Source organism: Colias croceus, chromosome 8, assembly GCF_905220415.1.
Source record: "Colias croceus chromosome 8, ilColCroc2.1".
Taxonomy (NCBI): Eukaryota; Metazoa; Arthropoda; class Insecta; order Lepidoptera; family Pieridae; genus Colias; species Colias croceus.
The window spans coordinates 7,915,568-7,930,711 of record NC_059544.1 but is presented as its reverse complement, the minus strand read 5'-3'; the positions used below and the strand labels follow the sequence as shown (position 1 = coordinate 7,930,711).

The window sequence follows — 15,144 nt, the reverse complement described above, 5'->3', positions numbered from 1 at the left end:
GGAAAATGTAGCCACCTTCACAATCTTAGGTGTATGTTAGTAATCATACAAGACCTTAAAATAAACAGGTACCAAAATATTGAGCACTAAAAAATCATACATAAAGTAAATGAAATCTTTCATTGTAAATCTATAATCTAATTCATATATCTATTCCAATGTAAGATACATCATTAAGCGCGTCACACACGGTGAAGATACCCGAAATTTTGTGGGTCATTTGTAACAGGATGGCGGTTCTACAGGGGTCTTAGTACGCAATGACAAAAAGAAAAATGATGGTCAGAACGCTGATACCGGATACCGTAAGATACTATAACGTTTTATATTAGAGAATCTTAACATAAAATATTATAGTATCTTCACCGTGTGTGACGCGCTTTATGCTATAGAATGCTCAATAAATATTTTTTTTTGGACATACTAGATAACTAGTAGTCCAAAAACATGATAATAATAAAAAAAATAAAAAAGCATTGATTAGCTTTTGGAGACTATCACAAAACCTAGAACATTATTTTTCTTGTTTCATTTAATATGGTATTAATTTTCATTTTTCAATACTATACATACCTAATATCAACAAATTACCAATAATGAGTACCAAGTAAGTAATTTCAATACATTCAAAATGTAGTCTACACTATTTTTTTTTTATTTGGTATTTTTTATATATAATAAAACAATGAATGTAACAATGCCGAACACGATTATTATCAGTTTAAGAATTTATGATATATTTAATATGGAAGTCACAAGTTTCGACTAGAACTCATCTTTTGCGTTAAACGCGTAATGGTTTTGAATAAATTGTTAAACCTACTATAATTTTAACGCGAAGTTACTGAATACAGGGTATTTTTTGTCTCAAATAAAAATATAGGTCAAGAAAACAGTCTTCTGAGAAATTCTAGAAAGAAAAAAAATTGTCTTGATATAAGCTCAACTATTTACACTATTAAATGCGTCATATGACAAAAGTTAAAAAATATTTTATATTATTCAGAAAATGCATTTTTTTATTCACTAAAATGGATTCAGACAGGAACTTTCAATGCAATTTGCAATATTCAAACATAAGTTCATCAGTAAAAAAAGGCCAGCCATGTAAACAATATACATATTTTTGCTAACAAAAAAAAATATATAGAAATGTGCTAATAAACACCATAACCCATGTGCACTTACAGTTGCTAAACTATAACGTTCAGGCTTCTTGTAACTTCATGAGATCGCGCCTCAAAGTTATTTTATTTATTTAAAAAGGTCTAAATATGCCTATCTTCCACCATATAACCATTAATGAGAGGTCCACTAAATTGGGCACCAATGATTTAACCCGGCCGGCCACCATAGTTTTACGCCTCCCTTTCATTGTCGTTCAGCTTAATATATTTCTACACAGGCAGTTATCGACTATTATATCGATTCTATTTTGTCTTACACGTACAATAGACATTTAGATACTACTGAAATTTATAAAAAGAGATGGAAGTATTATAGACAGTGAAAATGTGAATATTAAAGTTTTAAAATTCTATTTCTAAGATCTACCATAGTATATAATAGTTGCCAAGTCTTGTAAGAGTTCATTATGAACCATTTTAAACATATTTTGGAAAATTATCGTACAAACATTCGTATAAAATAAATTAAACTAATTAAAATAAAACACTATCAACCTTATCGGTAAGACATACGGTTTAAAGTAACCTGGCATAAATAGTGGCGAACCCTTACTATACTATACTAACACCCACTACGTTAAAAAGGAGGTAATATATCTTAATTACCACTTATTTGTGTAGGACATCCCTAAATGAACCTATAAAATACATTATCATTATGAATATCTTTGGAAAAAACCTAAAAGTATTGATATAAAATTAGGCAACACTATAATTTAAAAACCACCAAAATCGATTTAAAATCAATATTTCTACTGGAACTTGTAAATATTCCCAAGTATATAACAATATAGGAATAGATGAACCATCCGTGTCGACTAAAAGAGTACAATTAGTATGGACATCAAAAAATATAAGATCAAAAATCAGATCTCAAAATTTGCCTACAATAAAATATAACTACGACCAGATATATTGCTAACTTAAACATGTAATATTTTTTTATTTTATCTTTGGTTTTATGTGGAAACATGAGATTTTGAAGTGTTCGCACATCTCTTGTACCTGGAAAAGAAAAAAAAAATTTTTTAACTTAGTCAACGTTAATCGCTACTCTAGCAACACTGATCTCATATAAACAAAAAAGACTCAATCTCACAATCTCTGAGGAAAGTTCTCCTGGATATCATCATCATCATCATCATTATTTTTTGAGTCTATTTGTTTATATTATTAAATCAATGTTTTTAATACATTTTTATCCTTGTTTTCAAATACTGTTTAGAGTTTAGACATTATTTGCATATTATGCAGCACCAGCAGCCCGCACCGAGTGCCACTCACCACTTTAGTGCCGTAGTATATATGCGCCAGGGAGCACGCGAGGCACAGCACGGTGAGCAGCATCAGCTCGGACATGGGCGACACGCGCCAGTACAGCACCAGCAGCCCGCACCGAGTGCCACTCACCACTTTAGTGCCGTAGTATATATGCGCCAGGGAGCACGCGAGGCACAGCACGGTGAGCAGCATCAGCTCGGACATGGGCGACACGCGCCAGTACAGCACCAGCAGCCCGCACCGAGTGCCACTCACCACTTTAGTGCCGTAGTATATATGCGCCAGGGAGCACGCGAGGCACAGCACGGTGAGCAGCATCAGCTCGGACATGGGCGACACGCGCCAGTACAGCACCAGCAGCCCGCACCGAGTGCCACTCACCACTTTAGTGCCGTAGTATATATGCGCCAGGGAGCACGCGAGGCACAGCACGGTGAGCAGCATCAGCTCGGACATGGGCGACACGCGCCAGTACAGCACCAGCAGCCCGCACCGAGTGCCACTCACCACTTTAGTGCCGTAGTATATATGCGCCAGGGAGCACGCGAGGCACAGCACGGTGAGCAGCATCAGCTCGGACATGGGCGACACGCGCCAGTACAGCACCAGCAGCCCGCACCGAGTGCCACTCACCACTTTAGTGCCGTAGTATATATGCGCCAGGGAGCACGCGAGGCACAGCACGGTGAGCAGCATCAGCTCGGACATGGGCGACACGCGCCAGTACAGCACCAGCAGCCCGCACCGAGTGCCACTCACCACTTTAGTGCCGTAGTATATATGCGCCAGGGAGCACGCGAGGCACAGCACGGTGAGCAGCATCAGCTCGGACATGGGCGACACGCGCCAGTACAGCACCAGCAGCCCGCACCAAGTGCCACTCACCACTTTAGTGCCGTAGTATATATGCGCCAGGGAGCACGCGAGGCACAGCACGGTGAGCAGCATCAGCTCGGACATGGGCGACACGCGCCAGTACAGCACCAGCAGCCCGCACCGAGTGCCACTCACCACTTTAGTGCCGTAGTATATATGCGCCAGGGAGCACGCGAGGCACAGCACGGTGAGCAGCATCAGCTCGGACATGGGCGACACGCGCCAGTACAGCACCAGCAGCCCGCACCGAGTGCCACTCACCACTTTAGTGCCGTAGTATATATGCGCCAGGGAGCACGCGAGGCACAGCACGGTGAGCAGCATCAGCTCGGACATGGGCGACACGCGCCAGTACAGCACCAGCAGCCCGCACCGAGTGCCACTCACCACTTTAGTGCCGTAGTATATATGCGCCAGGGAGCACGCGAGGCACAGCACGGTGAGCAGCATCAGCTCGGACATGGGCGACACGCGCCAGTACAGCACCAGCAGCCCGCACCGAGTGCCACTCACCACTTTAGTGCCGTAGTATATATGCGCCAGGGAGCACGCGAGGCACAGCACGGTGAGCAGCATCAGCTCGGACATGGGCGACACGCGCCAGTACAGCACCAGCAGCCCGCACCGAGTGCCACTCACCACTTTAGTGCCGTAGTATATATGCGCCAGGGAGCACGCGAGGCACAGCACGGTGAGCAGCATCAGCTCGGACATGGGCGACACGCGCCAGTACAGCACCAGCAGCCCGCACCGAGTGCCACTCACCACTTTAGTGCCGTAGTATATATGCGCCAGGGAGCACGCGAGGCACAGCACGGTGAGCAGCATCAGCTCGGACATGGGCGACACGCGCCAGTACAGCACCAGCAGCCCGCACCGAGTGCCACTCACCACTTTAGTGCCGTAGTATATATGCGCCAGGGAGCACGCGAGGCACAGCACGGTGAGCAGCATCAGCTCGGACATGGGCGACACGCGCCAGTACAGCACCGCGCCCAGCACCAGCGCGTACGGCACCAGCAATCCGTTCAGTGCCTCGCAACGGGTATCGCTCATTTGGGACACGATTAAACGACACTGAGGAAGAAAAAATCCAATTAAAAACATAATTTACCCTACTACAAGGCCAATGTTAAATTTAGCCTATGTTATTTTGGCTACGAAGCAGTGACTGTAAGAAAAACAAATGAACACTCACGTTTATATTTGAGAAAATTGTGCCGGTTAGAACAAAGAAGAGCCTCGGTCCTCTATTGATAATATCCGTTGGCGAGTAGAGCACCCAAATAGTGCTTAACATGAAGAACAAAAACAGAGGAATGAGCGGTCTTATTGCTTCGCAGAACGACCGCATTTTACCAGTCTTATCTCGGTAAGATCTGGAAAAAAAAGTAAACAATATATTGCTAGACACATCACACTCAGTCAATGTCAAAAAAATAAAAAAGATGACGTAAAAAAGATAACCATCAAAATAATCTATTATGAATAACATGTCCATAAATTTTATGATTCTACCCTCACTTATTTTAACTATAATATGTACCTCTACAATTGATAAAACTATAATAACAATCAAATGTAACTAACTATATTACTACAAAAGGATAACTATATACTGTAGAATGATGATAGAGATGCAATAGCATCTCTAAATTTTCTGATTCTACCCTCTTTCATTTTCAAACCTTTACCAATTTTTAACCGACTTCAAAAAAAAGGAGGAGGTTATCAATTCGGCCGGTATATTTTTTTTATGTATGTACACCGATTACTCCGAGGTTTCAGAACCGATTTTTGTTCGATGCGGGATGGTGTCGAATTGGTCCCATAAAAATTTTATTCGGATAGGCCCAGTAGTTTTTATTTTATGAGCATTTTTGTCTGTAGGTATTTGTAAATTTTGCAAGTGCAAGTTTGAAGTCGGTTGTTTTTAACGCAGTTATCACTTGTACTTACTTATAAATGTTCCACAGTATAACAGTCTGGCTGGTTAGTGCAGCGGAGAGGTACAGTGTGAACTCGAACACTATACCGGGTGTTAAGCCTCCAGGCAAACTCGCGTGCCAAGCGTGTGGACCTATCACTGATGTCACAAGTAGGAGGATGCAGGAACCCTGGTATTAGGAAAGGGTTTTTTTTATATTTTTTCATATATATTGTACCTAGTAAGATGAAGGAACTTAGAATGGTGAAAAAAATTATCTATTTTATATTCGAAATGATGGAAGTTTCAGTCTATTTGGAGGCCTTCCGTATTATTATTTTTTTTTGCGATAGAAAGATATCTTTTGAAAAATCCTTATGTTAGAACATTGTACATTTTTTAATGTCTTTCGTGTTTTGATGTAAAGAGATTAAGTGTAATAATTTTTACTTTAAATATTTAGTTAAAACAATCAAGTTTTTATTTGGTTGTCCAAAGCATGACGTAATGACAAAATATGTATGAAAAAATACCATTTTAATAACTTATCATGGAATTATTTTTGAAGTTATACTTCTTTTGGCGCGATGGAGAAAAATGATGAGAGTGAATTTCTACGATGCGCGCGCACACCGACACCTAAATTTAACAGCATGAAGTTAGTTCTAGGTGGTATGAAAATTGATAACTATGTTCAAGTTGAATATTCTAGTATTTTCCATACGCCAAAGAAGTATAACTTCTAACGCGTGTACATAAGTACACACACTCTTTTTTATAAAAAAGTTCAATTTTGAACTGCTATTGAATTGAAATTACAAGGTAACCATCATACGCGTCGATTAAAAAAGTAAATTTTACAACACCCTAACTCAATATTAAAATTTAAAATAAAAAAAAATATCTACTATAATGCCTTTGTAGCTGTTATATTTATATAAGTTATTTAGTATTCTTGTTTCTGTATATTTTTGTGTTGATGTAAATAACTTTTGGCTGACCATAATTAAATAAATAAATAAATAAATAAAAACGACGTGTGGCACTCGGGGACTGCCGCGGTAAAGCTTTTGCATGCTATGTCTTCAAGCCACACCTACGCCCGTCGGAGTGGGGAGCGTGAGGTTTTTTCGTTACGGAATTTCTCGATTCGGTCCCCGCGCTCAAGGCCCGCGATAGAAGCTATGCAATAGCTTAATACTTCGTAGACCATAATATTTGATAGTTGATACTTGATACTACAATATAGTATTACCGTGATCATACACACCCAAATACACACATAGGTACACAAAAAAGTTTAATTTCCGTCAACACAGTAACAAGATACTCACAATCATAGTGAAGTCGTATCCCCACGGCAGAAACATAACACCCGTGTTGTATTTCTCCCAGTGAGTCAGGTAGAAGTTTATAAATATGTTCCAAATCACGAAGAAAAATCGCTTCGGGCTCAGCTCGTCCCTGGAGTACGGAGAATTAATCTCTTAATTAATTTAACATTCTAAAATTAAGGAAAAAAGTCCTAATATTGCACGCCTCATAAGCGAAGCGTTGAGGTGGGTACTACTGTCACTTCGCGCAAATCATCTGATTTTTCAAACTTAAAATGTCTTTATGTATCATACATTGCACTTGTAAGATAATACATACACACACATATTAAGAAAAAACACTATTTTTAACATTCATGATATTTTTGATGTCATTTTTGTTATTTAAACTAGTTAAAAAACAGTTTAAAAAAGTTCTGTCTTGGACGTCCGTGTGTCTGTATGTGCGGAGGATTTTCTTGTTAACACGATAGCGACCGAAATACTTTACTAATCGAGTCTTTTTTTTTCTCTTACGCTTGAGTATGCTCAGGAATAGAACCCTTTCATTTTTCAGGGTCTGATTCGATGTGGTTTAATTGTTATTAAATAAACAAAAAAAATATCGACTATTTTTCTTTTTTTTTTATATTTATAGTGTACTCAAAATTCACCATTATAAACTCGATTCTTTATACTATAAGCCAAGGTTTAAAAAAATAAGTTGGTAGTCAGTCCCTTAAACCGGCGCAGTTTCACATCTAGGTGGGGCCACAAGAAAAATAGCTCAATTATTACGGTACCGAATTCTTTACTTTTCCAACTATTTTGAGACAGTACAAGAGCATTGGCACATGAGAACAAGTGTATCTACATACTTATATTATATACACCTTTATAAATAATCAATTTTATTGTAAAGGATGAGATTATGAGGCGTGCACTTTTGGATTTTCCAAATTATTTTATATTTCTGTTTTCAGAAATAAATTAAGGCTAAAAATCAGCTCACACAAGTGGAAAATATAAAAAATGATATCAAAAGATTTCATAAAATATTTATGACATTTTATATTTATGTCGGTTATATAATCAAGTTTTATTAGCCAATAAATAATAATGAAAGATATGTATCTAAACTGACAGATATTATGTATAACTGGTTTTTTGCGACGGAAATATTATACTTTTAACATCGAAGCGAGTACAACATACATTAGATTTTAGTCCCAAATTCTAATACATACTTCATTAGGTACTATACGTTTATGTAAAGTAATAATATCTTTAATAGTAACTAGCGGTCCGCCCCGGCTTCGCCCGTGGTACATATTCACGTTTTCTCTACATAAGAACCATCCTCGTACTTCAGGGAATATAATAAAAAAAGAATTAAAGAAATCGGTTCAGCTGTTCTAAAGTTATGCGCTTACCAACACATTTTGGGATTCATTTTTATAAAGATTAAATTCCTTTCATAAAATTTAAACCACGTTAGATAAATCGCGCGATAGACAACACTCGCCATATAATCATACGTATAAATAGACACTATTTTTAGCGTTTATCGTGATTTATGCTAATTGAATTCTTGCGTATTTTCGAAGTGAAACTTCTTTAGGCGCGTTGATAGTTAAATTTCAACGACGCGTCATGGCAATGCCGTCACGTCAAGGCAACGATTTTGGTATCTTTGAATCTGGAGAAAAGAAGTTTCACTTCTGACACGTATGCTCGGCACACACGCTCTTTTTTCAGATACCAACCTTCCGAATATGCTGTAGAGACACGTGGGTATAAGTACGGCGGAATAAGAGTCAAGTCCATGGTCAAACAGCTCGCCGAGGGGACCACTGCTACCGGTGCGGCGGGCCTGCTTGCCGTCTATACCATCTGTAAAACGTAGCGGATAAAATAAAACATTATTTGTGAATATCTAATCTACTGTAATTATTCGATCTTATATTTTGTGTAAAATTATCTACGGGGTAAAATGGTATTGTATAATCCGCTGCTTTCTACCATATGCCTACTGAATTGTCTTAATTTATTTTAGATCTTAGATACCTAGGTACATTTGTAGAAGATGTGAACGAACGGACGAACGTAATTTTACTTATCTAACTAAGTACATAATATTATTTAAAAGTTTTAAAAAGACGTCGGTATTTTAACATCCCATTAGAAAATGACCACAAATTAAACAAACGTCTACGCGATTTAGTTTAAAAACCGGGTTATTCAAGGTCTTACTTGTTATTAAAAATATTTAATGACATATGCACATTATTGACTATTGTTCTTGACTATTGTAGGTATTCATGTCAATAAATCATAGTATGAACTATGAACTACCTATGTTTATCTTTTAAAAATATATCAATTAACTACCTATGTAATTGAAAAATGAAAAATAAGTAGTTATGTATGTACTTATGCATATGATAAAGGCATTTATGATTCATGTTAAAAAAATTGTCCTAAATAAACCAAGTAAATTCTAATTCTTCATTTGCTACTGAAGTAGACCTACGGTAAGATTAGGAACTAATACACAGTGCATTTCTTCACACTCCTTTTGATAAGATGTGTCAGAGCAGAGTAACTAAGTTGAACGTAAATAAATAAATTCTATATTAAGAGACGTTATCAAAATATAACACACTCGTGTCTAGTAGTACAATCTACTAGTAAACAATTTTATTATGTTGATTCATAAATATGCTAATTATGAAAGTTTTATCAACTATTACGTTAATGAGATTTGAGAATGTGTTTCAAAGTTTCAGATCGTTAATTTAATAATTAACGTTTTCATTCAACAATACCTCGTACATACGTAGTATATTATTATTAGTCTGTGCTCGTACTTAATGTCTTTTCGACTTTATTTCTACAATTTTAATAAATTTTCCCAAAAAGGACAGAGCTCAGTAGGTAATATTTTTTTTACTGAAAGGGACCTTACAAGAGAATAAATGATCTTTCTAATAAAATTATCATTTTTAAACAGTAGATATTACTATCTAGCGTTGAGCGTTGGCCGTTGGTTAATTTGATGAAAAAAATAAACCAGCATTCCTGCAGTGTATTTCGAGCATATTTTTTTTTTGAGCACAAGGTGAAAAATTCTTTATTAATTACATCTAATCATCTTTTCTAAATTGCATTTTGAACGAAAAATATGCCATACTAAGAAATATAATATTATAAAATATACTTACTATTCTTCGTTCTTATTCTCCAACTGGTAGGCAATTACATATTGCGCTTGTTTTACTACAACACCATAACGACCTATTTGTAATAAATCCGCTTCTGTGTAATCTCACATAATATTAGTCTTGACTTGACTTCATAACTAACAGTGATAATATTACAAAATAAATAGGTAGTGTTTGTTATTTGTAAATAACATCTGAATGGAAAAGAGATTTATCAATTTTCTGCCTCAACGAACGAACTACTATCTATTTTAATGTTTATCCAGATTATTCGCATGTTACGGCTGGGAAAAAACAGAATTTGAAACTCTATAACAAATAACAATGTAGCTTACTAATGATTAAATAACTTTTAAATCGGTCAAGGAGATTTAGTTATGTCGTAGCAAAACAACCAAAAAATTCAAATCTTTCCTTTTTATCAGATCAGTTTAAACATATCCTTTAATTCATATCCAATTCCATATATCTGTGCATTTTGGGAATATGAAATCGATCCTGCATCCGGTTTACAGAGACCATGGTTTCTAATTGATAACGTATCTAAGCGACACCGTAACATGAGATAACAAAGGGCAGTTGTAATCATTGTATTACTATTTCATTAATCATTATTTAACTAGTTCAAATCTAGCGTAAAAGCTGATTTATTGAGTGGATTCACTAACACTCTTAATTATTATAGGTTCTATAAAACTTATAGGCGTGAATATGTAATAACGGTGGAGATATTTGCAAGCTGTTAACCGGTTTCTCGTATCTTATACATCAAAGTAACTACCTATTAAATCTAATTGGACGTAAAATATATGCGTAATATTATACGCAATTGTATGTGACAAGTGTGCAATTTATTTTACTAACGAACTTGTCATCAGGCCATGTAGCACTACTAATATTGTAACGACGAAAGATTAGTTTTTTTTTTGTAGCAATTTAACTCAAAAACTACCTCACTGATTTTAAGTTTTTTTTTTTTTATCATTTATACGATTTTAATATGCTAACTACTTCTGCATAGTAAGTGGTAACAGTAGCGTCTGTTTCGGCAACCCCTGTGGCTCCATCAGAAAGCGGCTAGGAACTTTAATAGATAATGAAATGCTATATCACTATAAATAGAAAAAATTCCAAACGATCAAAATTTAAGTCGATAATAGGATAAATAAGGCAAATAACTTAGACCTTGCGCTTCGTAATCAGATTACGAGCTTCACATAAAATGTGGCTATTACGATAATGAGTTATTCAGGCAATTTCATATATTTTTTTCCATTGACTGTCATGGTAATTTAGATGAGATTTGTACAGATTATATGCATTACACATTGTAAGTGACCTCGTGTCAAAGATAATGAGTGCCGCGTTTGAATTAAGTACGTGATTTTATTCATCGATACACGTGAATCGATATTTATGACATTTTTTTAATATTTGTTTTTTATATTTAACTTGCTAAGTATAAAAATTCTGCAAAAAAAAACAAAAAGCCTTGAAGAAACGGTTTATGTATTTCGCATTTTATTAAATTAATAATAAGGCATACTTTAAAAAAAAAAAGTTTTATGTCAGCATTGAACGAATCAATAATTTTTTCGTTTGAAAATAAATCGTGTACTTCACACATAAAGGCGACGTCACATGTTGAACAATGACCTCTGGGTCAAGTTCACTTATAAATTGTTTCGCTTTTACGTATACACAACACTAAAGCCGTCGCGATTCCCCCGATAACAAGATTAGAAACTCAACAAATTAAAAACCATTTGATTTTTTACTACTCACTTGATATACATTATAGAATAGCATTTTTGAAAGTTGTTTCAGCAAGGTTCAAGTACCTACCATAAAATACAATACAAAAATTTTAATCAAGGTAAACTTACTGAATTTTATTCTCTTGTTTTTATTTCAAGAGTTTAGTTTTTTTATAAAGAAATCCTGACAACGCAATAAAATCACGTTTAAAATCTGTTAAAAAGTCTTTCACTTCTAAATCCATACTAATATTAAAAAGCTGAGGAGTTTGTTCGTTTGAATGCGCTAATCTCGGGAACTACTGGTCCGATTTGAAAAATTATTTCGGTGTTAGATAGTCCATTTATCGAGGAAGGCTATAGGTTATATATTATCATCACGCTAAGATCGACAGGCGCGGAGCAATGCGGGTGAAACCACGGGGAACAGCTAGTGTATTATAAAATGCTCACACAAAATCCTACAATATAAAATACAAAAAAAAAATCCTATATATACCTTTCTATTTAAAGGGGATCTCTTAGTTTCTATTTATCTTAATTAACTGTATAATATGAACAATGAACCACAGAAAAAATCTGAAGTTTTTAGCTGGCAGTCCAATCTTTTAGCAAGTAAAGTAAAGCTGATGAAATGTTGTAAATCTTTTGGAATATTATAATATTCTAATATTTGTTTAATTCATCCTCAAGTGCATTCTTTTTCCATTTTAATTTTTGTGTAGATTGCTTCAATACGTTTGCATGATTGGATGATCATAATAAAGTATCAACCTAAACTTGATTTTTATTTTTACAATTACTATCTTATAAATTTAAAATAATTTCTCTATCATTGATATGTACAATGGGTTACTAAGAAACATATTCATTTTGTTTCTTTGCATTACCAACAAGTTTCTTTCATGTTACTATAACCCAAAAAAAAATATACCAATAGCCAGAATGGTTAAACCTCCTCCTTTTTTTTAAATTTGGTTAAAAAATTTGTTCTCAAGTGTTACCTACACGATTATACTTTATAAATAGAAAACACAAATAGCACCATAAATGGTATTGTAAATAAATAAATAAAACATTACCTAAAGTGTAAGCCACAAATAGATTAACAGACGACACAGCCCACACCCAACTTGGTATATGGTCGTTTGTCACATTGTCCTCAGTTAGAGCGTGGAATCCATAATCATAGTAGGTGAAGAGCAGGAAATTAAATACAGTCAAGAGGAATCCACCAAATGTTAGGAGATTCGGTGCAACCCACATTGGACAAAACTGTAACCATATTATTGTATTAATTGTATGCACATCTAAGATTATTTATTTTAAATTAATTACAAAAATATATTATTGCTTCTTACATTACTTTTAGGCTAATCATACATAAAATAGTTGAAATGATAATAATTTTCAACTGCTGTTGAAATTTAGCAAAGCTACATTCAAATTAACCCATTGACCACCGAGCTGCCCCATCGGGAATAGACACAATAGATTTTCTATTGTGTCTGTGATTCCGGGGGCTGAGGGATATATGTTTGGATCAAGATATTTATTAATTTTTATTAATAACTAGCGGTCCGCCCCGGCTTCGCCCGTGGTACATATTTACGTTTTCTATACATAAGAACCATCCTCGTACTTCAAGGAATATAATAAAAAAAGAATTATCAAAATCGGTTCAGCTGTTCTCAAGTTATGCGCTTACCAGCACATTTTGGGATTCATTTTTATATATAAGATTGATAAGTGTAATTCCAATAAGCTTATAATTGAATAGGATTTTCATACAGCATGTAACCAAATTGCATTACCTGGACACACCAATCCCAGAAAGGATGCATAACATATTGGCTGAGGACACTAGTATCGATTGAATTGTACTGGAAATATTAAAAAGACTTGTAAGTATAAGGATTATAAAAACAAACATAACACGATTGCTTTTCTATATCATATAGGTATATAGAAAAGGTATACTCAAATTTCGTAGTTAGGTACCTATAAAACTATAAAGTAATTAATTGAAGAAATTATATTGCAAAATTACCTTGTATTTCTCAAATCCTTCCAATTTATCTTTAGACAGGAAACGTGCCATTATATTATATTTATTTTACTTCACTTCATAACAAAACGAGCTATCGGTCACATATACATGATGTTTTTGTTGAGCATGTAAGGTTAACACGCAGAATCAGCACATATTATATGCATTACAAGCTCTTTAAAATTTGCCGACAAAAATGGATCCACCAAACTTCAATCAATACAACACAACAGCACCGGCTTTTGAATGAAACTAAACTTCAAATTTGAAAATTGAATTTTGAAATCAATCAAATAACTTTATAATTTTGGGATGTCACAAATTCTAGTCTTTTGGGTATTAAATATCAAGTGTTGCTATCCATAAATATTATAATATGGTTTCAATGTGGTTTCAATTATTGTTTTATGTAGATTTAAATATTATATGAGGAAATTTCGTCTACGTCTATTATTAATTATTATATTCTTATCATGATCACCGGGCATTATTATAATATGTAATATGTTATTTATAATTTACACAGATAATTTACTTAAACATTTACTTTCAGAGTATATAATATTATAAACTATGACATTAGAGAGATTTACTCTGTTCATTTACTGTAGAGATTGGTAGAGATTTATAATTTATTTATAGCGGGAATTTCAATTCCGAATGTATTTCCCAAAGATTTCCCACGTATTTCCGATAAAAGATTTCCGAATGGGAATTTTAGTGGAATTTCAACAGATGAGACCTTGCAATGTACAAAATTAAAATTATAAAACATTAAAAAGATTGAATTTTTATGATTTAATGCGACTACGTTTATTTTAACTAAAACGTCTTGTAAGAGGAATTTAATTTAAGAATTTCTATTATTAATCAGAATAATTATACATGTACCTATATTTAATTATATAAATAAATACAGGGCCGGAACTTGTGGGGCCCTGGGCTGAAACTACCCAGGGGCCTTTTTTTTTGGAAATGTTTATATTTTCTTAATACTTACTTTCGCAATTTTGTTATTTTAACATATTCAAATTTGATTTTAAATCGTTTTATTAATTCAGGAGTCTATTGCGGACAAACAAAGTACCTAACACGTAATTTTTTTATACATATTTAGATAATAAAAAAATAATAAAATAATGTTATTCATCCATACTAATATTATAAATGCGAAAGTAACTCTGTCTGTCTGTCTGTTACTCAATCACGCCTAAACTACAGAACCAATTTGCATGAAATTTGGTATAGAGATATTTTGATACCCGAGAAAGGACAAAGGCTACCTTTTATTGCAAAATATGTACCACGGGCGAAGCCGGGGCAGACCACTACTTTATTATAAATTAGTAAAATAATCTGACAGTTATGTTATTTAAATAATAATTTAGAAATTAACCTTTCTCCATTTTTGTGCTGCAAATACTTTTATTGGTCATCACATTGCAAGTCTTTTGTTAGATCACAATGTAAATAAATATGTAAATAGTAGTAAATCGTAAATAGTTATATATTGACACCCTAAAAGTTGT

At 34.7% G+C, this 15,144-nt stretch overlaps 1 protein-coding gene across 1 annotated transcript; it reads right to left on the bottom strand.

Annotated features, from left to right (window-relative positions):
- Window positions 1-307: 307 nt before the first annotated feature.
- LOC123693705 lies at window positions 308-13,850 on the bottom strand. Its single transcript, XM_045638900.1, has 10 exons — window positions 13,616-13,850; window positions 13,380-13,448; window positions 12,648-12,840; window positions 8,351-8,477; window positions 6,606-6,735; window positions 5,304-5,461; window positions 4,543-4,723; window positions 4,335-4,421; window positions 2,472-4,208; window positions 308-2,192 (listed from the first exon to the last, which is right to left on the bottom strand). The coding sequence occupies exons 1-10, from the start codon at window positions 13,664-13,666 to the stop codon at window positions 2,130-2,132; spliced, it is 2,796 nt and encodes a 931-aa protein (XP_045494856.1). The 5' UTR covers window positions 13,667-13,850; the 3' UTR covers window positions 308-2,129.
- Window positions 13,851-15,144: the final 1,294 nt, after the last annotated feature.